Here is a 25,394-nt window from a genome sequence, read left to right on the forward strand (position 1 = left end):
GCCTCCCCGGTGCGGCGGGGCCTCGCCGGGCTCGGGGCCGCCGCCGCTGGGCAGCGCCGCGCTTCAGGGACGCGGGCGGCTCCGCGTTAGTCTGAAGCTGCCTGGGACCGGTCTGTCCTTTCGCGGCCGCGGGCCGCTGCCGTGGCCGACAGCAGCAGTCGTTACAGACCCCGTGCTTTAGGATTGCGTTTGCTCGGCCGCGTTGCAGCAGTGTGAGCACTCGAGTGCACGCGCCTGTGTGTAGGGAGCGGCGAGGGGTCGGGGCTCTCCGGTCCGCCCCGTCTCCCTTCTCGCGCGCAGCTTCGGTGCGCGCTCCCCTCGACTCTCCCTTTGTCGCCGGGAGCGTACGGACAGGGTTTGGTCATCTGGCGTCCAGGCCAAATTTCAGCCTGTCGGCTTCGCCCTGGTTATCCTTATTTTGTCAGAAACCTCATGTTGAAGAAAAATCTACCGTTCAGAAAGGTGGCAGACCTTTAATTGAAAAAAGAGGGTTTTTTTCCTAAATAATGTTGAAAAATTGCAAGCATCTTCTATGTGTATTTTCCCAAATTATTTCAAAATTTTTAAGTGTTTCAACTTGATGATTTCAGCTATAAAGTTTTAAACTAGAAATTAAGGTTGCTTTCTACTGTAACAGAGACATTTAGCATATGGTAAAGGCTCATTTTTTTGCAGGCATGAAAGTGTTACACTTAATCCTAGTCTAGACTGGAGACTAATTGATGGTGATTCTTTATTCTGGGCTCATGGCTCCCTTAAAAAAAGGAAAAAAAAAAGTACCAAGACAGTCACTACAATGTGAGCTTCTGCTCTCTTGCCAAGTGTTTACAAATGCACACAATTTTAAAAGAAGCTGAGAGAGTGAGTTGAATTTTACTGTTTCTATTGTAAAATGTTTTAAGACCACAGAATAAGGTCCTCTAAGTAAGTTGTGCAGGGTGGCATGGAATGCTGGAAGTCCTGGAAAATCTTGCTCATGAAAGAGGCCTTCCATGATCATAATCGCACTCTCAAAAAGCTGCGTTCAATCAGTTGTCTAGACAAACTGAAGAATAGCAAGTGTTTCAGGAAATGTGTTGTTGCAGAGAGGTTGAAATAAACAGTTGAAATGTGTATGTAATGCCTGGTTGAAGGAAATGGAAAAGTAAGAAGAAAAGTTCCAGAAGCTTATAAGGTTTTGTTATTGATAAGTGACATTTGCAGCTTACTTGGATGCAGTCTAAATGATGAACGAGCAAGATTTAATTCTCTACACAACTGCAATACTCATGTTAAATGTTTTGATGTTTACTGGAACATTCAGTGCTCCCCGGTGGTATTTCATTTGTGTATTTATTGAGGGGCAGGGGAAAGCTTACAAATTACAAAAATATTAAATTTTGAAAATGTATGAATAGCCTAGAAACTTAAAGAATCTCTTTGCTGCTGTGAAGGGTGTTCTTCCTTGAGGTATCAAGCATGCTAGGAAACACAGACACAATAAAACTGCTTTTTGCTGTTAAAGAGCAGCTGAAACGTTTGTGCTGAACAGAGACAAAGTAGCTTGATATCTAAACTGGGCAGTGCTGAGCTACTGAATATTTTATCATTATTTGATTAGAGTGAAAGTGGGTAGTTTGAGTTATGCTGTTGGATTAAGGATACTATTCCTGACTGTTGCTGCTTTACACTGTAGCAAGTATTTACTCTCTTCCTTAGGTTATCCGTGATTTAAAATACATATAATTACTTCACTGATGTTGAAGCTTAATTATGTGTTTTATAAAGCAGTCTGTGATCCTCAGGTGAAGGGCGCTTTAAGTGTGAATGACTTTTCCCTTCCTGTTGTGTGAGGAAGTCATGTACTATATAATTATTTTGTCTGACTTTGGGTGGTACAAACAATTGCTGTGCCATTGTTCTCAAGTATTCCAAAAACATTTATTCAGTCTTAGGTTGACTAGTTTATAAAATGTACCAACATAACTATCTTAAATTTATAAGCACCAACCTAAGTATTTCAGTTAGAAAGCAATTTCACAGTATAATCAGTAACTTCATTGAAAGTTTAAGCTTGTTTTTCTATAATGTTGTTGGTTTACGTGCGTGTAAAAGACTAGTGACTTCTGTAGCATCTGCCATGTCAAGATATGTAACAGTTAATTTTTCATCTGTAGTCAATTTTAGATGTTCAAAATTAATTTATAAAACTTTATCCATGCTATTTTTAACTTAACTCATTAATTTGTGCAAAAGAACCCATTTTCCAGAAACTTGTACAACTGGTAGATTTCTGAGTCTCTAATAATACAGCTCCAGAGTGGATCCTTGTGGGAGGGAACTATTTTTAGAAGTCCATTCATTAAGTTTGTCATGCAAGAATGCTTTTGATGTGTTCCCTTGAAGCAGTGATTTTGTAAGTGGGAGAGGTGACATATGCTAATTTATGATGGAATATTTGACTCTTCAGAACAGATTTGACTGTTTGCAAAGAAACTTGAGACATGCATTTTCTGTTAAGCAGTGTTCTGATTAAATTTTAGTTGTGACTGATTTTTTTCTTTTGTTCTCTGAAAAGTTCATGTCAAATTGTCTGCCTTAAATTCTGACTCCGTTTTTTCTTTCTTTTTTTTAATAGCAAATTTCTTATTTATGCCTGTCTGCTGCTTTTTTCTGTGTTGCTCTCTTTACGTCTGGATGACAAAATTCAGTGGAGTTACTGGGCTGTATTTGCTCCAATATGGCTCTGGAAGTTAATGGTGATTGTTGGTGCCTCAGTGGGAACAGGAGTATGGGCCCGAAACCCACAGTATCGGTAAGTTGAGGGTATTTGTTTCCTGAAAGAGAAGGAACATAATATGTTTTCCATACTGAATCAAACTCATAAATAGGTTTTGAAAAATACATAAGCTGTTAAGAACAAACCTTCTGGATGCTATTTAAAATAATTATGTTTGTATATGCTATAGGTTACAATAGCTTTATGTAGCTATGGATTTTCCATACTATTCTCGAGGGTATTGAAAGCTTTAGCAATATTGTTTTGGGGAACTTAAGATTTCTCATGGAGTGATTGCCTTTCTGTTACAAAGTTTAAAATACTTTGCTTTAGTATAAGTTATGTAGAATTTTCATATGCATTAGGAATGTACTATATTTATCTGTATTAGTTTCTAAATCAACATCCCAAAATGTACAGATCAGCCTGAAGATTTTTTTTCTTCCTTGATGTTCATATAACCTCAGTGAACATATGGATGAGTATTCAGTGATTCTTGAATATGCAGTGAACATAGAGAATTTTTTTCAGACTTCAGCTGCAGTTTTATAAGAAATATTTAAGTAGTTTAATATACTAATATAGGCAAGTGTGTAATGTTTGCAAAGTGAAATGCTTATGGGAACAAATTCTGTAATTTCTGTTTCACTTCTGTCAAAGTTGTGTAACAGCCATCTTTTAATTATCAGTCTAGGGTACAATAATTTTCAGACCTTTAAATACATCAATGCTGACATTTTTGGGTGGGATATGAATAATGTGATAATGGGATGTGAATCTGAACATGCTACAAAAAAATCCCCACCATCTTACATGTAATAAATTGCATGTGTTTTTTCAATGTGGTGAATATTAAATAAAAAAAGTTTGTGCACAGATCTCATATATACATTCTGTTGTGCAGTTCAGATCTGTGTTGCCCAAGAAACTGCCTTGTTCACCCCTCTAGTGTTGGTTCTGCTTGTGTAGGAAAAAGTGTGGTTTCTCTGTGTCTGCTGTCACTTTAATTTACTTCTTAGTAATAGATGCTATTCTGTTGGAATATGCTGATTTATGTGAATAAAGACATTCTGCACAAAGATTTGATTCAATGAACGCTAGGATAGAAACCAAGCAGGTAGATTTAGTCTTGGCTTACTTCCTGGCAGTCTGCGTGATATCTGAGCCTCAGTAGTAACTGAGTAGAAATCCTGTTTTAGCTGCACAGCAACGGAATCTTTAGAAAACTTTCAACTTGCAAAAATCCTCTGGCCTTTCTCTCTGCTAAGAAATACTTTAAATGTACATGCAGCTTAATGGGCAGGAAATACTGTTATTTTATCAGCACTGTATTTTAATAGTGGCTATTTAGGCCAAAAGTGTATGCTTATTAAAAAACAGGTTAATTTCTGAAACTTAGAACTCTTGTAAACAATGTTTTAGGATGTTTGCATGATAGCATGCTTCCTAACTGACAAGTAAATTGAATGCTTCCTTAACCTCTCTTTAGAGCAGAAGGAGAAACGTGTGTGGAGTTCAAAGCTATGTTAATTGCAGTAGGCATCCACCTGCTACTACTGATGTTTGAAGTTCTGGTGTGTGACAGGATCGAAAGAGGAACCCACTTTTGGCTTCTGGTCTTCATGCCGTTATTCTTTGTATCTCCAGTGTCAGTTGCGGCTTGTGTGTGGGGATTCCGACATGACAGATCTTTGGAGGTAATGCCTCATTTGTTAGGTATAAAAACTGGGACAATGCAAAACTCCATATCAATCTTGTCAGAACTCACCTCTCAGTAACCCATACTATGGATGACTGTATCAGTAGAATTGGGATCAGTGGGATTGGAAGTCAGTGGGATTTGGATCAGTGGGATTGGAAATAATTTTTTTTCTAAACTTTTCTACTTTTTTCAGTTGCCAAGTTGCAGCATGTTTTAAACCTGCCTTTTTATTTTTGAATGTGTTTAAAAACTCACCACAAACTCTGCAATACGGACTAATACTGAACACTTAAAAACTGAAATTACTAAGGAGAATTCCTCAGATAGTAAGTACTGTCCCTAGGCAGAAATGAACTTGCAGAATAGATAAAAGTTGAAAATTTTTCACCTTCCCAACCTGTGTGCTTAATTTTTAATCTGGGAATGCTGTTGGTAGGAGCAAAACAGTAACTTGTTTCTATTCTCTACTTCCTTTCCTCTCTAACTAGCTCTTTTCAGTTTGAGCAAGAAATTCCCAGGAATAGGAGGGTGCAACTCTAGTAACATTTTGCATTAAGCTTAGCACTTTTCTGAAATCTTTAGGAATTTGCCCTATTTTCATAAACCACCCCTATTTCAATTGAAAATCTGATATTCAAATGGCGTATTAATTTCAAAGGGATAGATCTCTTTAATGTTAGCATATACTGAGTTTACTGTCTATGAGAGAGAAATTTCGTTAAGTGACTCTCAGGATGGCTGGTGTAAACTGATGCTTTGAATTTGATTTAGAAATACTTACAAATAGAATTTCATTTTGCAGAGTTCTGTTGAACCTTCTTAAATGTAAAATTCTTAAAGTAAAATTTGCGTGAAACTAGTTGTTTTCCATTGGATGCTTGATTACCAGTTGATTTGCAGGATGACTGCCCAGCTGCTAAGTATTGACAGAAAAAATTGGAATTTGTTCACCTCTAAAAGGCAACAGCTATCTCCTAAAGAAAATAAGTTATACAGTTGAATTGCCAACTTTCTTTTTTTCCACTATTTTGTCATCTTCAGTCTGTGCTGTTCTACTTCCTACTTTGGGAAGATTTCACTGTTTCCCTTTCATTTGCTAACAACATAAGAAGGGCCTGTTTTTAATCCAGGATATTCATTGTTGGCATGAGTAATGTAACGAGTAGTTGTTCGGCTATCACTGTTTTCATAAATGTTTCATTTGAAAATACTTTGTATGCTTGTGCCTATTCTGAAACTGGTTAGGTGACCACTAAATGGTGGGGTCTTGTATCTATCATGGTGAGCTCAGAAGCGGCTTCTTTTATTTGTTATATTATTTTTTTTATAATCAATAAAGTACCATTTATTTAAGGCATATTGAATTCATTAAATTTTGAGCCTAGTCACTCCAAACAGATATGCTCTTGCCATATATACCTCAAATGTTAACTTGATTATAAAAACTCTTTACAGCAATCCATCCTCTGACTTCCTCCCTCTCCCCTGCCACCCCATTCACTCTTGCACTTTTCTGGTTGGTTGATTTTCTGTTTGAGTGTTTTCTGTGGTGTTCTGGTCTTTTGAGAAAGCCAGTGGTACAAAAATATTTTAAATATACCTTTCCAGTCTCTTTTAATGTTACCTGTACTTTGATCATGAAGACTTAGGTCCAGAGCCTGAGGTGTGTAAGTGCCTGCCACCTGTTGGAATGTAATTTTTTATTCCCTGTGCTACAAATTTCAAAGGCAATTAACCAAGAGAACATATTATGCAATCATATATAAGTTGGTGTAAAGGAGCATCTAGTTTTTGACTTCTGAGAAACAGTACATTTCAAAGATGCCTTACATACCTACATGTTTGTTTAAAATGGAAAAAGTATTTAACTTAAGGGCTTCAGTTAGTCATTTCAGAGAATAACTTTGTTTGATCTTTGAAATTCCTACCCAGATAAGGTTGTCCCATAAACTTTTAGAAASAGAATCTTTCCAAGTCTGATGATATTTCACTATTTGGCTTTCTCTGAGCTAATCACAAACTTACTTTTTTAGTACAATTTAGGGTTAATTGTAATAGTGGCGATAGGACACATAAAAGGCTTTCATTAATATTTTTTATAAAAGCTATTGCTTTTGCATATTGCCTGATAAACTAAATGTCTTCAGCATAATTTAARGATGTTCTCAATTATACTCTAAAATGATTTAGTTTGGATGTTGAATTTCACTAGTATATTTGTTAATTTTCCTGAGTTAGAGCTCTGACACTTAGACTGTTCTGCTCCTAGTTAAATCCATATAAACTTTCATCAGCTAACAGAAATGTTTAATATATTACTGCAACTACAAAAAGAGGTATTTTTAAAGTAAAGATGAACACTGATAATTTAAATTTAATGACTTTTTCTTACTTGTTAAGTTAAATGTACCTATTTGTTATCTGAAGAAAATAGTTTGTAATTTGGTTCTAGATTCTTTGCTTCTGATTTTTTTAATTTATTTTTTAATTGATTACTTTAGCTTTTTTTATTTCTCTGCTAGATGCTAGATTTTTTTTTTCCAGTCTGTATTTCTCCAATCTCTTTATTTTGGCCACTACGCACAGCAAGAAGAGAAACTTTCAGTGCTTATCTTAATTTAGGATATCTGTTTAGTCACTAGAGAGAGGTTAAGTGCTCAGAATCACCCACTAAAGACAAGGAAGGAGACTCCTTGAGACATCTGCCTCTSTACATTAACAGTATTGGGATCAGAGCCTCCCAAATTCAGGCATGCTTAATAATGTCTAATATAAATGCAAATGATGTTCCATATTGAAACGATAAGCATGGAGTCAGAAAAGTCCTTTGACAGATTTTTTGGCTATCTTGTAAATAGAGTTCACTCTTAGCATTATAAATCTAATATCTCTTCTCTTTCTAGCTGGAAATCTTGTGTTCAGTCAATATTCTGCAGTTCATATTTATTGCACTCAGACTGGACGAGATCATCAGATGGCCGTGGCTTGTACGTAAAAAGTGGTTTTCTAAATGCTGAATTTAATACAGATATTGACTGTAGGGAACAATTACTCTGATCAGATTTGATCCCATTTTTGCTCATTTAACAATCCTTCGCTGAAGGTCTGGCATTTCATTCCGGAGTCATGGAAATCAGAGACTGCTCTTTGGGTAAGAGAGCACAGCATTTCCTTCTTCAGGGGAGAGAGGTGTGCCATCAATTGTAATTAATCTCTGATCAGCTGTTGAAAAAAATCATAAAGGAGTTTCCAAATGGAACAGTAAATCAGCCACACAAATGATTGGCGAGTTAGGGAGCATGTTGGGCAAATAGTGCATGGTAAATAACTTATTTATTGTATTAGCATGCATGTAAATCCACTTACTAAGCAAGTAGCTAATGTCAAAATATGCTGAGATCTACTTTTTCAAGTGGCTTTACAGCACAAAAGCCCTATTTCTGTATCTGGGTTTTTGTAAACCTCTATGAAGCTGATAATCTGGCATGGTCGTGACTGTCCTTCCTGTTTTCCTAAAAATTAGGAAAAGGATCTCACTTAAACAGCTTCAAGTAAGGTGTCTGGTGTAGAAAATACTTGCTAAAATCAGTTTCAAGTACTGTTTGAGCCCACTCAAAATCACAGAAGTCTTATTCATGTTGAACTATGTTGACAGAACCTTGAACTGTTTCAGCTTGACAGGGTTTACAGAGCTTACCAAGGAGGCCAGAAGAGTTATATGGCTTGTAACAGTGCATGTGATTTGTGAAGCTTTTTTGTTAGAGATAATATTAGTTACAGAGCATTACACTTAAATTACTTTTTTTCTCATTCAGATTTAATATGTGGAATTGCTTAATAGAAAAACAAATCCATTTGTTAAAATGTTTCACTGGGGGGAAAAAAGGAATTAACTTTCTTTTTCTTTTTCAGGTTGTTTGCGTTCCTTTGTGGATCTTGATGTCCTTTCTGTGTCTAGTAGTGCTCTATTACATTGTATGGTCTGTTCTGTTCTTGCGCTCAATGGATGTGATTGCTGAACAAAGAAGGACACACATAACAATGGCTGTCAGCTGGATGACGATTGTAGTTCCACTTCTCACATTTGAGGTAGGCAAATGTACAAGTTTTATGTATCTTGTTCTTTTTTTCAGCGAGTGGATGTTGCTCTCTCTCTTTTTGAATTTGCTAAATTGATGATACTGCTTTCTGTTTTGGAATAAAATCTTAACTGCAAATATGAAGGAAAAACAGGAATTGTTTGGTGTTTTGGGGTTATTTTTTAACAGCGTCTTGAGTAAAATATAATTCAGGTATTGGAACTGTAAGGCCATTTTTCTTCACAAACATGTAAAGTTTTCAAGATCTGAGATCAGATCATAGATGTTAAGAAGCTTGGAGTTGGGTATGCAACGAAACTGACATTGTATAATTCTTTTCTCCCCCCATTAGATTTTATTAGTGCACAGGCTGGATGGGCATAATTCTTTCTCTTTTATACCCATATTTGTCCCTCTTTGGCTTTCACTGATAACTTTAATGGCAACAACATTTGGACAAAAAGGAGGAAATCACTGTAAGTATTTCATAATCATTTCTGGGTCAAATTGCATTATCCTCAGATTGAAACTCAAGACTTAAATGTATCTTTATTAAGATTGATTTCTTCCCAAAAAGGGTTGGGTTTGGTATATTTTCTCATAAAAGAATTACTAGACAGATGCATCTGTTACTGTTCTGCTGAGATAACTTTAATGCTTTCAGTGTTCATAGTGTCTCTATTGATATAAGAACTGTTTTTCTACTTGGACTCGAGCATTCCCAATGGGATTTTGCTTGTAGCTCAGCCTTTTAATCCTTCTGTAGTTCCATGGGGTTCACACTCGAGGGGCATGACTGGATCTTTCTACTCTGGGTTCTGAAAATAGTGTAGCAGCTACCATTTATAACTAGGACTTGTCCTAGTAGCCTGAAATGGTATTTTGTTTCCTCTTTAGCCAAATAGTGCTCTGTGCTGCTTAGTTGTGACTTCATTTGTCCAGGTAGTCAAGTATAGATTTACTAGGCCTGCATTCTTCACCCCCCACCCTTCACCCCAAGCATCACCAGAAGGGGCATATACACTTTCAAGCTTCTAACATCATTGAACCAGTGCAGATGAGTTGCTCTTCCTGTCCACATTGCAGTTACTGATAGTTGTTGACAASGCAGTAAAATTCATTCTGAGCTTTCAGAGTTGAAAGGAACCAACTGTGGGTTTTGTTTTATAAATTGACTTTGGTTTTGGTCTAATTGTGAAGTATATTAAAACTTCTCTTTCTTAGATTATAGGTAAGCTTATCTTCATGCATTCTGTTTACATTTGTACTGTTCTTGTATGGAAAACTAGTATTGGTGATTTTAATAAAAATTTGAATGCTGTTGAGAATTTAGAGTCCCTTTAGTCTTTTGAAAAGCCTTATCTCCATATTATCTTTTGTAGAGTTAGTAAGAACTCAAAACTGTTTCTTTAAAATAAATAAAATTATTCATCTGAAATGAGCTTCAAAAGCCTTGCCTGAAAATCCCCAATTAAAGTGTTACATGAAATACACCCGTTGATCATCAAGTGTAATCTCTGCACAAAGATATTGAATGGGATCTTCCCTGGCAGATACTTAATACCTTGGCTTTGTTCAGTGTGAAAGATTTGACTYGGTGGGCAGGCTGTTCCTTGTAACACTGCCCTTGGTTAATAGAAGAGTGCCATCYACTGAATTACCAGTACCATTTACTTAAAACACAGACACTTGGTGTACTGGGTTTTATGTAGCACAGCTAATACCAAAGATGATGTGCTTCTGTCATCGCATCACATTTAGCTAATACCACAAATACTTGTGGAATGCTGAGTACGTATGGTACTAATCTGTGAAGCCTATGCCATCACGTCCCTTCTGTTATTGTATCCTCTACATATCAAACAAAAGCTGGCATGAAATGTCCGTCCATGTGACCTTCATTTGCTGGGGAGATGTAAGGTCTCTTGTGTTCTTTCTATGTACTGATGTGACCTGACACTGCTTAACCTGTGAAATTGAATGTATTCTTGCTGTTGTTCTGTAGCTGCAATCTATTATTTCACATCATAATCTGAACTGTAATGCTATTATACTACAGGTATAAGCAATGCACTGAAAAGCAATGTTAGCAGAAATTTTATAGCTGTTAATATGAAAAAAAAGTAAGCTACATGAGAACTTAAAATAGGGGACTGCTTAGTCTGACTATTTAGTTAAAATTTAACTCCCTTCTGGAAATCATTATTTTTTTAAGGGTGGTTTGGAATTCGAAAAGACTTCTGTCAGTTCCTGCTTGAAATTTTCCCATTCTTACGAGAATATGGAAATATTTCCTATGATCTTCATCATGAAGATAACGAGGAAGCAGAAGAAACACCAGTTCCAGAACCACCAAAAATTGCACCAATGTTCCGAAAAAAGACTGGAGTGGTCATTACACAGAGCCCTGGAAAATATGTGATTCCACCTCCCAAGTTAAACATTGATATGCCAGACTAAGATGACAACAGCTTATTACACTGGAACTGGGAATCAGCAGACAAATGTATTTCATCTCATGCCTTGTCCTGATTACTTAAAAATAGGTATTTGTGAATCAGTGGCTTGTATTATAGAAATCTGAGATTTTTAATATAATTTGAGAGCTTTACATGTTTGTGTAAAATCGTATGGAAGCAAATCAAAGTGGGAACACTAGTTCTAGTAAGGTTCACAGATGGAAACAAACTTCATACAAAAATGTACCCCATGAAATCTTTAATTTTAAAAATGCTAATCCAGAGATGGGGACATCATTTGTACTGAACACAGTGTTGAAGACTTCTGGTTTTATAACACAGTCGGCAGCAGATGAGACTCGTTCTTCACCTAAGTTTTCTAAGCATTGTGACACTTCCCCGTAGAGATAAATGGCTGTCTAATTTGTGAACCTTCCCAATGGATTGGTTACACACTTGGCTGTATAGTATTTATATGAACATTTTAGCAGTGTAATATATTCTGTTTAAAAGTCTAGTCCTGTACAGTATAAATATTATGTAAAAGTATTTTTTTAAAAAGCCTGTATGAAATGCCTATGCTATTACAGATGTCTTTCAAGTCTTAAATGTACACTTGATTTTCAAGTTTCAAGTTCTGTGGGTATGTATTAGTGTAGTATCTCTTCACTTTTTTCTATTCAGCCACAATCATTATCTTAACTACAGAGGCACAGGAGTGTTGCGCTTCTCAGGCAAGACTTGAAAGCTTTTTTTTTTTTTTTGAAATGGAATGTATAACAGCTTACATGATTTTTTGAGTTAGCTATGTAAATTATTATGTAAGTATTTCAACTTTTGCACTGGCTGGGGGGCTAAGTGTTGCTTTTCTAGCTTCATGTTCTAATTTTCCTTAAGCAACACATACACCATTCTCCCATTATTTCAGCTGTTTAATAAACTGTTTCTTCTTGTATGATGTGTGTAATCTGTGCTGGAAACATTAGTTACAAGTCTTACAGCTGTTAGTTAGCTGGTATAACTATCATAAGAAGTCTGGTAATTAATACCAGTGTGTTAGGTTCAGTGTAAATGATTAAACTGTTTAAAATATGAACTGTTGATATAGCATTTTCTCATTTGAAGAAAGATATGCTTTGACAGATTTTCTTTGACTCCAGATCCTTCTGATAAATTAGTCTTTGAAACATATACTGCATTMGTTTCTTGATATTTGAAATATATACTGCATTACCCCTTATTTTCTTAAAATTTCTTGTCTTTTATCTAGCCAATACACTCTCATGCTATATCTCAGGAACAGGTTATCCACTGAGGCTGCAGAGTGGCTATTGGAGGTCTAAAAATATGTCCAATAGTGGTAAGGAAGAGCATCTTCTACTTGCTGAGCCTGGCAGGAGGATGGACTGGTGAATCTCTTGAGTTGCCTTCCATCACTGTCTCTTGAATTTCAAACTAAACTATTCCTTAAATTACACAGCAAAGAACAGTTTGTCTTGTAACTAATACTACTAGTTGAGGTATTTGCTGCCCTCATCACTTTGGAAAGTGGATGGCCTATATCTTTTCTTCCCTAAAGAGCATATAACGGTGGGAAATAGAGGAGGCTCAGTGTCAGGGTACTTCCTTCTTGTCAGTTACTGTACCTCTAGCTTGCTTTTGCCAACAGGTTAGCTCTGCATCCCATCTTGKGATAGGAAGTGACAATCATTGCTGCTTTAGAGCAGAAGAGGTAATGAAAAGGATTCTCTTTAGAGGATGCTTCTCCATTGCATTACAACAGTGAAAAGGCATAGGCTGACTTCCCATACTGTCCCTAGAACGGAGGTAAATGTCAAGTCCCTGTCTGTTAGCTTTTGTTCCTTTCTTCTTTCTGCCTTTCTTACAGAAAGTTGTCATCCTGGTTTTGTTATACATTTCTTTACCCCTTGACAAAGTGGATGATTGGATGAATTCTCCTCCTCCTTCTTGCCAAGCCTTCTCTGCTTTTTAGACTACCTTCCTCTTTTCCTGGCAGATGCTTCTTGCCAATAACAACAGATGTCTGATACTTCCACGTAACTGCAGCTGCACTTGGCATTTATGTGAACCAACAGTTTAGGTAGCTTATTTACTTCAGCTCATGTTTCTTTACAGTTAACATCTAAATGACACGAGTAGGGACTGTACAGACACTTCTGCATTTGTGAAAGGTAGCCCACTGAAAATCTTCAGAACTGTGTCACTCTTCCTAACACTGCAAACTTCCATATTCCTTATTGTGGACCAACTACTAGATGCAACTGGACACAGCACTGTCTTATTGTTATATGTTAAATTCAAATTAAGTTTTATTTACTCTTTGACTATTGAGTCAAAAAAATCTGAAGCTTTATAAATGAAAAGCAACAACTTTTATTCAGCAATTTTCATTACTGCTTCATTTTGCTAGGAAACCCCACTATTTTATGATGTCATGGCAAGACAACATGGGTATCATTATGATGTTGTAGAATTCTCGGTTGAAGTTCACAGTAAGCTAGCATCATTTTATTTTATCTTGCTGTCTAGCAGCAGGAAGTAGCGCAAATGGCTACATCTGAAAAATTTAGTCAAAGCAAGAAAAAAGAATCTGAAGTGGATCTCTCTTTAGCAGAAACATCCTGTGTTTCTGTTCGGGATAAACTAGTTGATTCTGTAATCTCAATTTCTTCTGTCACTCCGGTACCTGATAAAACAGCAGCTTGCGATTCTGCCTTAAGATCTGTAATAGAAGAAAACGCTTTTCAGGCTTTGAGTGATGGACCCTGCGCAAAAAGACCACGTCTTAATCTCTCTGAGGATAGCTCCACCAACGCCAATGATTTTTCATTCCTCACCTTTCCGAAGAAGCTCTGGAAAATTGTTGAAAGTGATCAGTTTAAGTCAATTTGGTGGGATGATGACGGGAACTGTGTAGTGATTGATGAAGAGTTCTTCAAAAAGGAGGTGCTACAAAGGCGAGGACCTCTGAGAATTTTTGAAACTGACTGCATGAAAAGTTTCATTCGTCAGCTTAACCTTTATGGATTTAGCAAAATGCGACAGAATTTTCAAAGATCTGCCTCACTTGCCGAATTTCTAGCAGAAGAAAAAGCAGCTTCTGCTTTTAGCAAGGTATGGCCGTTTCTCTAAGCATGAAGTAACTCTTAGAATATTCTAGTGTGATATATTCTTTATGTATGAAAAAAAGTCCTTACAATTTAGAAGATGAGAATGTTAAAAAATGTTCTGATTTTAATTCATTTCTCAGGTATTTGCATGAATTTGAGGTAGTATTTCTGAGTAGTAAAAATGATGCTGAAAAAAATTCTGGTCATTTCCAATTACTTTGAATACATGGAAAAAAGGGGTTTTTTAATCATAATCAGGATTTTTTTTTGTTCTTGTACCAGATCTAAAATGTCTTTCTTCTGGYATTTGCTGAATCCTAAGAAGATACACATCAGCATCATACTACTACCTAAGTATTCATTTTCCCCTTTTGCTGAAAATTAGTGGCGCTTAGGTTTCTAAATCAGTTTTTATGCTTTGGAAAATCCTATGCTCCAAAACAGCTAAAACCCAGGGGTGGTTATTACTTAACAGAACTGTATCTTAAAATTTTATTCAGCCTAAACTTTAGGTTTAAAATGCCCCTGATATCCCTTTTTAATATCAGTGTTTGTCTTTTGTGATTAAAATTCTTAGTTATCATATYTTTGTGTTTTTTAATCTTGAAATGGTGGCAATTAATTCTTCTCATTTGCCTTCTTTAGTTACAGTTCTATTATAACCCAAATTTTAAGAGAGGTTATCCCCACCTGCTAATAAGATGTAAGCGAAGAGTTGGCATAAAAAATAAAGCACCAGCTGCATTCTCACTGAATCAAGATTTTAATGAAAGATGCCTGAGAAGCGAGGGAAGAAGCCCCAATGTTCAATCTGCATTAGGACCTACTTCTGCAGAGGAGAACGATTTGTTCACAGCAGCTCCAAAGGAGAACACGCAGATATCTGCACCAAGGAAGTCCACAGTTACCAAGGGACTTGCTAAAGCAACTACTCGAATCAAAAGTGGTTATACATCCTCACACACAACCTCCCTGAGCCTGTCAGACCCTGCTGTAGCAGAAGACAGGGATGAGTTAAATCAGCCGGCCCCATTCCATTTACCGCCGCACAGCAGCCATGCTCGAGTCGGTGTACAGGATACTGATTCCACTACAACTACATCTTCTACTTCACTATACCATGTTATACCTCCTGTCCCAAACAGTCCTTTTAGACCTGTTATGGGACTTCCTGCCTTTCCATCCATGCATCCAGATTTATCAGCTATGCAAGCTCACTGGGCTAGTCTGCTTCCCTTTTGTAACCCATGGTTTTCAATGCCTATGATTGCACCAGCCTCTGCTATTTCTATGTCAAGATCATCTCACCACCGAAGTCCAACATACCATCATTGCCCTAATTGCAGCTGTACTTCAAATAGCGCACCTGCAGGCAAAGGGGTTGGACCCAAAACTACTGAATACACAGGATATCATAAATAAATAGCTTTTTTTTTTTTTAAGTTGCATATGCCAAGGGAATAAATTCTAACCAATATGCAATTAAACTATCTGAATAATAAATATTTCCCAATTGTGTTGTCCTATTTATACATGGGATCTTAGGCTGAATTTATGTTTCAGCAGTCAAAAACTATTTAAGTAACTGATCTACAAGCAATTTAATGATTTTTCATAACAATCAAGCTTAGATTCTTAGCAGTAGAGAGTAAGACTAGGGTGAGAGACAGTTCTCCAGAGAGTGTACCAGGGTATAAAGAGCTTAGAAGTACTGGAACTTTTCTTGTAATATAGCAGTGTCATAGAGCCAAGGCTCTACTGTGGAGGGGAGGGGAGAATCCATTATTCTGTTATTGAAGGAATAACCTTGGATAAGTATTTACTAAGGCTTAGTTTAGAGACCAAGGTTTAACTGAAGTATTTATACCAGATGGTACTTCATGATCCCCTTCCTTTTCACAGTACAGTGGATTTCTTTTTCTTCTTCTTTTTTTTTTTTTGGTGATAGCAGATTTGTAACACATGCTGTAGAGGATCACTTTACAGTGATTTACATCAACTATCATAAGAAATAAGATTACAAGTTCATAAGTTCATGGTAAACATGCAGTGCTACACAGTCAAATCTGATCACTGAAAGATGTCCTAAATCAGGTCCTAAGATAACTATAAAATCAACAGACCAAAACCAAAAGAGATTGGTGTCATTCATTTTCATTGATCAGAAGGTGTATGCTTGTTAAAAGAAAGAAATGGAAAGGGATTTAGAAATTACCATATTGTATCAAATACCTTGAAAAAGACACTACTGTTCTAGGATCTTTGAAATAAAATTTCAAGCGTTGAAACCATTTCCTTCATTTTCATTGTAGCTACATGTGTAACATAACTACAGGTCAAACCTCTTGCCTAATGAAATCAACAATAAAGCTACTGACTTCCGTAATGGGAATAGGTTCCAATCGATTTGAGAGAGCAATCAAATTACACTTTTTTAAAAAGTATTCTTAAAAGATATGCTTTTAGAATGAAGAGGTGAAACAGAATTTCATCTAGAAATAAATAGCACTATGTTGTTATGCTTCATCTTCAAGAATTCAAGATCATTGTGTGAGTTCCATATTCTCCCATCTGTAATCAATTCTGCTTAATAATGGTTATTCTAAAATACTAAATTTGAAAAAATTACTTCAAAAAAAGTTTTTTGCCTGTGTTGACTTTAGGACAGCCTGGCTTCACCCTTGTATCTAGGTATTCCTAGAAACACTTAATTAAGGTCAGTTGAGGACCACTTATTCAATCCTTTCTCAGACAAAACATTTACTGGCCTTTAAGAGACTGTTGTTTGCATCAGGTGTGCAGCACTGATCCCTTGCTGTGCAGTAAAGAGCAATGCTTATCATTAATAGTAAAATTTAATACTATAAAAGTATCTAAACAAAGCTTAAAGTGTTTTAAAGATCAGGTTATACTAGGATTAAATTTTGTGTCATGAACCATGTGCCCATATCCAGTGTATGTTTTGTGTTTAGCTACACAGAAGACTACTGCAGGCAACTTCAATATTTACATTTTATATGAAATAAAATGACAAACTACCATGTGATCAAGAAGTGTGAAATGCATCACAATTTTATAGGCAATTTAAAGATCAGAGGATCAGTGCAGAGTTGTTAAGTCTGCAGTCAAGCAGACCCAGTCACAGAACAGTGCTTATGCTGGGCCTGGAGAGCACCGACAGCCCTGACCAGCCTCATCTGGGGCCTCCACCCACCCCGACCAGGCCTAGGAGCCCATTTAAGCTCAGCTTGGGGGTACTAGCTCCCTACCCTGAGCTATATTGCAGCAGTGCTGGGCTCCAGCTCAGCCACAGTCATGTCCTGCCCTGCCTGGCTGCAGGCCTGCTGATCCAGACTCTGACCCACAGGCTGGCCACCTGGCTTGACCCTGGACCTGCTCCATCACCACAGACTTGATCCTGACCCCTGCCTGCAGGCTGACTTCCTGGCTTCACCTTGAGTCAACCTCATTGTGATGAGCTTGCTGTGGATCTGGGCTCTAGGCTGAACCTAGCTGTGATCCCTGGGTCAGAGGATGGCATTCCCTCGCCCAGGTACTGTGGGACAGGCTGGTGAGACCCTGGCCCTGCTGGCCACATCGCCGTGCTTGGCTCCTGGCTCCCCAGCCCTAGGTGAGCAGCCAGCCCTCGCGGCCGCCCTGTTAAATGGTATCTCTACTGAGAAATGATTTGCTTTGAATTATCTTACTCCTCAAATGCTCTCACCATCATATTGAAATAGATCCGGTTGAATGCCACTGAAAACAAAGTTCTCATTCAATACAGAACAGGACCAGCCAAAATAAGATATGGCAAAAAAAACAGGTGTTTATACATGACAAACATAATTCAAGCTTCTTTTGGGGAAATTATTTCCACAAATAGGAGTAGTTCACTATGGTCAAGTCAAAATCCTGCCTTTCTGCAGAAGGAGATGGCTGGCTTCTATTAAGTAGACAGTCTACTGTTGATTTGATACAAACTTACTATATGTATCCATTAAATGGTAATAACTTTCAACCACTATTTTGGAATTTAATTCACAAGCATAATGAGTCCAAAGACTCAATATATCATTAACATTCAGTCTTTTAACGTAATAAGTATTTATGTGTGTCTCTTTCAAGTATATTATTATTACATATACTTATATAAAAGTATGTTATATATACTTTTACTGATTCATAAGAATATATTACTTTTTATACACAAAGTAATATAAAATGCTTACCTTTTAAGTATATAATTTAGTTTTCTCATTGTGATGCTATATTTTTGAAAGGTGTCCCRTTATGATGGTTTGCATGTTCACTATTGTGACGTTCTTGAATGCCTATAAAAAAAATTGTTGCTTGCAGTTACAGATTTTTAAACTTTCTTAAAACATTGCTGGAAGACCAACAGACAATGTGACACTAGACAACAAAATAGTAAGAAAAAAACTTCTGCTAAGAAAAGAATACTTGAAATGTAAATAACTAAATTTTGCCAACAAATGTGACTGAAGATCTAGAAAAACTGGAAACATACCACATTTAGTGATTTTTGTATAAAGTATGTGTTCCTAGCCATTAAAGTAACTTTTTTCCCCTCCCACTTCACTCTTAAAAGAGACTATACACTTAGAGTAGAGGCAGTATTTTGTGGAGTTGTACCAAAACACAGATATTCAATCAGTGATGCATTGAAATGGATGTATTTTGATTGTTTTAGAGAAAATCTACTTTTTAAATACTAAGTACAGTAAAATCTATCTTACTGAACTTGAATTCCTCATGCTGAATTCGGCTAATATTGTCCAGGAAGAAGCTGAGAACTTTGAATAGTTGTATGGGCTACTTGCTATCCCAGATATGTGCAACACTTATGCACAGGGAACTAAAGGCAGGAAAAATGACTACCTTCATTACTTTGCACCCATTCCAAATACACCAGCTCTAAGAGTGGTATAGACAGATCTGCCTTCTGTAAGCTACAAGGTTTCTGCCAGGAGATAGGTCTCAACTTCAAAGTCTCACCTAGATTATCCTAACAACTTCCACAGCTCTCCAACTCCATTTTACCATCATTCTTTCAGTTAATTTCATAGACTTTACTAGGAAGATAGGTTGTGGTCATCCCATTCCCTTCTTCACTAGGACTTATTTTTGGGCTGTCATCTTGCTTGAGTTAACTTTGCTACTCATTATGCTGCCATTCTGCACTTTCCCATGCTAGTGCAATCAATGGATGGAAGTGTTTCTCACGTAATTCAGAGATATGGCAGTGAAGCTGCCTTTTCTTTTTTTCCTCCCCCCACTCCCCTTCCTTGAGAAGGCCAGGAATGTTTAACTGAGATATCTGACCACAGATTTGAGAAGATGACTTGCATCTGCTTAAACTTTGAAAGGCTGTATTTTTATTTTTCCATATAAAACCTAGAAAGACCATAATATACATGCTGATAATGGTAACTCTCCTCACTTGCCAGGATTTGCAGAAACCTGGCTGAATAGATTCTTCAAGCTTTTTTTATGGTAACAGTAGAATTTATTCATATGCAAGATAAGAAAGAGATTGAGTCCATTGCTTTTTATGTAAATGGAAACTAAACACAGAGCTATGCTGAGTAGATGTTATGGCAAATTTTGGCCTATAAAATAGAATGCTGAGAATGCAACTTGAAAAGGCTATTTTCCAAAAGCAGCACAGCTGCATAGTCACACAAAGCTATTTTAGAATTGATATACTCTACAATAATCTGTTTTCTTTTGTTATAGTTATTATCAAATATCAGAAGCTGTTATTTAGTTGTTAATAGTAACGAAAAAAGGCAAAATAACAAGTTATTCTGTGGCCTGAGAATCTGACAACAGTGGTATGAAAGCCATGGGTAAGCTCGATACTTTGGAATATGCATCTGTGTAACAGAAGCAAATGACAAACTGATTCACCATCATATTCCCTACAAAACAGCCAACAAAGCTGTCAGCATCTCAAGAACTGAGAACAACCACTATCAAACTAAAAACTTACTATCTTGACAGACAAGGCTTACAAGAACAGAAAATAATGAACTTTGAAGCTCATGCAATTCTACTTCCTGTGCCACTTCAGAAAAAGTGGGTCTACAGCCAATTACAGTATGTCCCATGGCCTTCATGGGAAAGGGCTCACAGGAACAAAGTAAGGTTGACAAAGTCAAAAAGGACAAGATCTACCACTTTGATCCATACACATATGCTCACCTAAATCTGGACAGCAGGTATGGCATTTGGTGCTTTGAATTATCATAATCCTTTCCTTCCTAATCATATGGCAAGATTTGGTCCTATAACTGGGCATCCTATATATGAATCTATACATCCAGATTTAGCAGCAATGAATGTTTACCAGCTTGCTGTACTAGAATTTTCTCATCTTTGGTTTCCTGTGCCCACATTATTTTCTGGTAATTTGTTTTATCACCATTAGATAAACTCTCATTATTTTTACCATAAGAGTTTTTCCTGCCTTAAAGTGSAACTGTCAAATTCAAAGCAAGAATTTTAATCAAAGCAAACAAAATTAAGGTATAGGAATAAGCTACAGGTATAAAATACTTTTACTGCAGACTTCCAATTTACTATAGGAAAAAACAAATTCACAGGAAGACAATTTTCAGTTGATTCTTCTCATTCTTTTGTCTCCCACCCTACCATCCCAACACCTGATTCTAACTCACATTTTCAAAAAGTGCCTAAGAAAAGCACGTGCTATCTCTGTCTCACACAAATTTATTGGTGAAATGAATTACCTTGAAAAGGCACACAAATTACTACTTCAGATACTTTTCATGTCAGCAGATGAACATCTGAGTATTCTGAACAGCAGCAGAAAATGCTGGCTTTTTTGTGAGCTGTAATGTCATTTGCCTGAACCAAATATTATGCCACCATTTTCAAAGGTTCCTTAGAGGAACATCTAGTCAAATACTCGATAGCTAATAAAATAGCTTTGTCAAGCTATTTTATTATCTTTATTTCCCTTTATCTTTTATCTTTATATCCCTTTGTCAAAACCTAGCCATCCTTTATTATTATTATTTTATTTCAAGTACAAAAAGAGCACTGGGAATCTGAGTTAAGCAGCAAATTTTTCATTGGTATTACTCTTAGATCTGTCTTATTTTTGTCAAGGACATTTCCCCACACATAGCTTGAGTATGATTATTTTGATTATATCAGAAGCTGATATGATACATTATTTGATGCAACAACTCTGGGGTCTACTTCTAGTTGCCATGGATGTGCTAACAAGTCACCATCCTCTCTACCTTAATTTTCACTTAAAGTGGGAATACTAGTCATTGCTTCACATTGATAGCATAGAGCTTAACAGTGTTTATAAAGTCACTTTGAGATTCTCTACAAACTCCATAATCTAAGACTGAAATTAAATAGACTATAAAGTTGCTCTCATGAAAGATTTCATCATTAATCACATAGGAAAAGGTATACTACTATAACAAAAGATAATCATACCTCATATTCAAAGTTGTAGGAAGAAACCATAACTTTTGACTGCTGAATACACAGATGTGTTGCCAACRCTTTTCAATGCCACAGGTGAAGTACTACTTTCTAGAAGCTCAAGTGTCAGTCTTTATCATAAAAGCTGCTGACTGAAAAGAGGTCATTAGCATTGGCCTTAATGGCCTAATTTTGTAATACTTTCTAGTGAAATACAGGATCTTTGTTTTACCAGTTCAGATTTAAAAAGTTAAAAAAAAATTTTGTAGGTATAAACCTACATTTAAAATTACCCATCTGGAGCAGAATCTTGCCAAACCTAATACTATATAACGCCACTGTTATCATAGCTTATGCTGGACTTGATTCTATAAAATCAGTTGTTTTCCTATATTTTAGAAAAATGAAGAAAAATACTTACTAAAATCTTTTTAGTATATGGCAAAAAGTTTAAAAGCAGCACTTTCACATGTCATAACTGACACATACAAATAAGTTACCTTCGACCTATGCTAATARAAGAAATTGATTTGAAAATCTATGATAACTAAACCAACAAAGTAAGAAATGTAAAACTGAGGTGATTTGGAAGATGAGAAAAGAGGCTGGTTTTGGTATGGCTGATTGCAATAATTTTGGCTACAAGAGATCTTATTGATATCTTAAATGCAAGAACATTCATTTTTTCAACTAAACACTCCATTTGTTGCATGGGTTTCTCAGGGGCTATTTTGGGGAAAGGAGAATGAGACTCAATTCACTTTGTATAACTTGAACATGGGAAACCCTGGTTATAGCTGCTACTGGATCAAAGACATCTACAATGAAAACTGCTCTGAGACAGAACAGAAGTTTGAACTTAAGTATCCTGGCACTTTAACTATCAGGCCACTGAATGTAAAGAAACACTCCAGAGAGTCAAAATGAATTTTCATTGTAATACAGTAGGTGAAACTTGAAAAATTCTAGAGCTGCCATAATTAGTGGCTTTTCTTCATGACTCTTCACACTTGTCTCTCTTAATATTTTAAAAATGAGTATTTCCCATCTTAAATGAGGAAAAAAATGTTATGTTATTTTGTACAAGCACCTTCTTTCTGATAAAAGCCTTTCTACAAAGGCTTACTGTCAGTTCCCAGAGCCATATACCACAGGCTGCTCCCTCCCATCATATGCACATGCAGTGTACCTAAGCTGTGCATGAGAAAATGTGTTCTGTGGAATTTTTAAATTTACAGCAGATTCATGACAGCCTATGCACAAACCCCATCACATAAATTTCTGCCCTGATTTGAGAAGCCACCAGGACTAGCTTTATCTCAAATGCTTTCCTTCTCTGTGATGCCACAAATGCAGGGTAGGAATGGGCTGTGAGACAGATAACATATTAATGGTGAAAGTTTGCTCTCAAATATCATTTGCTTTTTTTCAAGGATCCTATAACTTTCTTCCTTGTATAATCACATACATGTGCATCATGTAACATGCCTGTATTTAGTCACATTTTAAATTGGTGTAAAATACATCAACCGTGTATTAAAGTCACATTTATTTACAGTTGTCTATACATGAAAAATCTACTAAATCATAACTACTTTCCAGTAATGGTCATAAGAATGAGATCTTCATTATTTTGTCTCAAAACAGCAGTTCTACAAATATATTTACTATTTCAGACAATTAYCTTTGGAAGGCAATCCTAAATAATTCACCTGCATTCAAGATTCCGAGTGCTGAATCACAAGTTTTTATTTAGAAAGGAAAAATATAGCATGGGGCAACTCCTACGATTCTGGAGGGATCAGTTCTTCAGGAATGTCTACCTGCCATATACCTCTGCTCCCTCTGGCAGGAATTGGTTCCAGCAGCCAGCGTGGATTTGAAACAACAGTCAAGTACTTCTGTTCTAGATTACTGAGGACAGCTTTGTTTTCCAGCTCCAAAACCTTTTCAGGAGGTAAATTTTCTGGATACAGGGATGTCTCTCCAATGTCAATTAATCCTGTATTATAAAATGAAAAAATCTGGTTGGTTGGTTGACCTTCTAGAAATTTTTTTCCAAAAGCAAACCTCCCAAACTACATAAAAAACAGCTAATTTATATTACCAGAAGAACATAGTATCAAATATGCACACCCCAAACAAGTGTCAATCACTACTATATGACTGAAGTTAGATAGGGGAAGAACAGTTGAAGCATGCAAGGAAACTTTCTGCTTTTGTAAAATTTACTTTATTGAATGTCACAAGAGAAAATTTCTATATTGTTTAATGTTAATAAAGACCAAAGAAGCTTTTATAGCTACTCCAGTTTAACATGCAATTTATGCCAAGGTTAAAAATCTTGGTATTAATATTACTTAGTACCTAACAATTTTCAGTACTATAGAACTGGAACAATTTTCTAGTATATGTGATAAAAAGAATTTCTTTTGCAAGAATAGCAAAAAATACTCAAATGAGAATGCAAGATAAATGGTATGACAAGCAAACTGACACTCAAGAAAAAAAGTACAAAATAAGTGTTGGATACAAACTTTGTAAATTTTATACAGTATAGCTACATATGTTATATTTCAGCACAATACAAGCAAAGAAACACCACTATCCTAACTGTATTACAGAAGTAACAAAAGAGTGTCTGAGCATTTGTGGCACTTGTAGCATTTGTGGAACTGAAATGGGATTTATTATATAATACTCTAATATATCAGACATGCAAAGCAATACAATATGATGACTTCACTTAACTACATGAGTACTGTAAAATGATTTTCAGCATAAAGCTCAAATGCAAAAATGTGGAATTGGCATATTTAATAGGATGAAACCATCCAATCTACTTTATACTATCTTACTGTACGACAAGGTGGCACAAATCAACTTTATTTCTTGTACAGACTTTACTAAAACTTTTARCAGAGGTCTGAATGTGTTTTAAAAAGAACAAGGGTCCTCACACAGTATTCTGGGCTTAGTACTCCTGTTTTTCTCTTTAAGCAGGTTCCACAGCCCAAAGTTAACAGTTAAGTGGCCCAGATACACTCTCCTCTTTCACCTTTCCTTGTGTCGAGAACTCTGAGGAGGTTCTAGGGTTCAGAGATAATTTTAAGAACCCAAAGCAGTTCCATGCACCCAGAGGCCTGGCTGAAATTCCTCATCCTAAAGGTGAGAGGCACTTCACAGCATGCATTTCAACACATTAAAAAAAGAATACGTGTTGTTTACAACTGCCTTCAAGGACCTCAGCTCGAGTGACACACGCGGCCGCCAGGCACAGCTCGGACACTGCTGCCTCAGAGCAAGTGTTAAACAACGTTGTAACCAGCACAACAGTGTAAAGCGGACGAGCGTCTGTCTGAAGAAAGCGTGTTACCAGATGAAGAGCCTCTTCCGAAAATACAGTCCAAGGCTGCTTACCTGCAACGACTCCTCTGCCAAATTTTTCCCCTTCTTCCAGTAAACGCTGGAGCTGTGCCGGGGTCATGCCTACCCTGTGCAGAAGGATGTCTCTCCACGCGTCGCCCTCCCAGTCCTGCAGGGCGATGTGCACGGCGACGGTGCGGCCCGCGCAGGCCGCTAGCAAGGGGCGCCAGCGAGTCTCCACGCTTTTGACCCTGTTCAGCACTAATCCCGCGTAGGGCTGCCGGAAGGAAAGGCAGCTAAATTTCATCTTCGCCTTACCTCAGAACCTGTTTAGGTCACACAAACAGAAAACACCCTGCCGCCCGCCTGTGGAAACGCGCCTGCGGCCGCGACACGCTCCCGCGCTTGCCC

General features: G+C 36.9%; 3 protein-coding genes across 9 annotated transcripts in view; 2 read left to right on the top strand and 1 right to left on the bottom strand.

Annotated features, from left to right (window-relative positions):
- Positions 1 to 11,953, top strand: part of TMEM185A (transmembrane protein 185A) — a 12,270-nt gene extending 317 nt beyond the window's left edge. The window contains exons 2-7 of one of the 3 annotated variants that reach the window (XM_026079681.1): positions 2,618 to 2,794; positions 4,248 to 4,455; positions 7,364 to 7,447; positions 8,373 to 8,549; positions 8,892 to 9,015; positions 10,755 to 11,953. In XM_026079681.1, the coding sequence (XP_025935466.1) occupies positions 2,618 to 2,794; positions 4,248 to 4,455; positions 7,364 to 7,447; positions 8,373 to 8,549; positions 8,892 to 9,015; positions 10,755 to 10,999 (1,015 nt within the window). In that variant the 3' untranslated portion in view covers positions 11,000 to 11,953. The remainder of the gene's footprint in view (positions 1 to 2,617; positions 2,795 to 4,247; positions 4,456 to 7,363; positions 7,448 to 8,372; positions 8,550 to 8,891; positions 9,016 to 10,754) is intronic. The other 2 variants (XM_026079700.1, XM_026079690.1) reach the window with 2 other exon arrangements.
- LOC112972739 (protein CXorf40A-like) lies at positions 2,794 to 25,388 on the bottom strand. Of its 5 annotated transcripts, XR_003255778.1 has the most exons (5): positions 25,038 to 25,388; positions 23,441 to 23,619; positions 21,630 to 21,769; positions 18,359 to 18,460; positions 14,960 to 15,012 (listed from the first exon to the last, which is right to left on the bottom strand). XR_003255778.1 is itself a non-coding variant. In XM_026079729.1 (4 exons), exons 1-3 carry the CDS (start codon positions 25,288 to 25,290, stop codon positions 18,395 to 18,397), a joined length of 498 nt encoding a protein of 165 aa, XP_025935514.1. In that variant the 5' UTR covers positions 25,291 to 25,388; the 3' UTR covers positions 2,794 to 2,816; positions 18,359 to 18,394. The 5 variants fall into 5 exon arrangements, 4 of the variants coding, with proteins under 4 accessions (XP_025935514.1, XP_025935498.1, XP_025935506.1 ...); XM_026079729.1 differs by lacking the exons at positions 14,960 to 15,012; positions 21,630 to 21,769 and adding an exon at positions 2,794 to 2,816; XM_026079713.1 differs by lacking the exons at positions 14,960 to 15,012; positions 21,630 to 21,769 and adding an exon at positions 13,654 to 13,741.
- LOC112972725 (heat shock transcription factor, Y-linked-like) lies at positions 12,199 to 18,334 on the top strand. Its single transcript, XM_026079670.1, has 2 exons — positions 12,199 to 14,133; positions 14,775 to 18,334. Exons 1-2 carry the CDS (start codon positions 13,567 to 13,569, stop codon positions 15,549 to 15,551), a joined length of 1,344 nt encoding a protein of 447 aa, XP_025935455.1. The 5' UTR covers positions 12,199 to 13,566; the 3' UTR covers positions 15,552 to 18,334.
- Positions 25,389 to 25,394: the final 6 nt, after the last annotated feature.

This window comes from Apteryx rowi, unplaced genomic scaffold (genome assembly GCF_003343035.1).
Source record: "Apteryx rowi isolate R43461 unplaced genomic scaffold, aptRow1 scaffold_115, whole genome shotgun sequence".
Taxonomy (NCBI): domain Eukaryota; kingdom Metazoa; phylum Chordata; class Aves; order Apterygiformes; family Apterygidae; genus Apteryx; species Apteryx rowi.

What these genes read in the sequence shown, in the direction of transcription:
- LOC112972725 (XM_026079670.1), top strand. Translation starts at nt 13,567, where the DNA reads ATGGCTACATCTGAAAAATTTAGTCAAAGCAAGAAAAAAGAATCTGAA. An exon ending in CAGCTTCTGCTTTTAGCAAG is followed by an intron (nt 14,134 to 14,774) that starts GTATGGCCGTTT and finishes TGCCTTCTTTAG; the next exon opens with TTACAGTTCTATTATAACCC.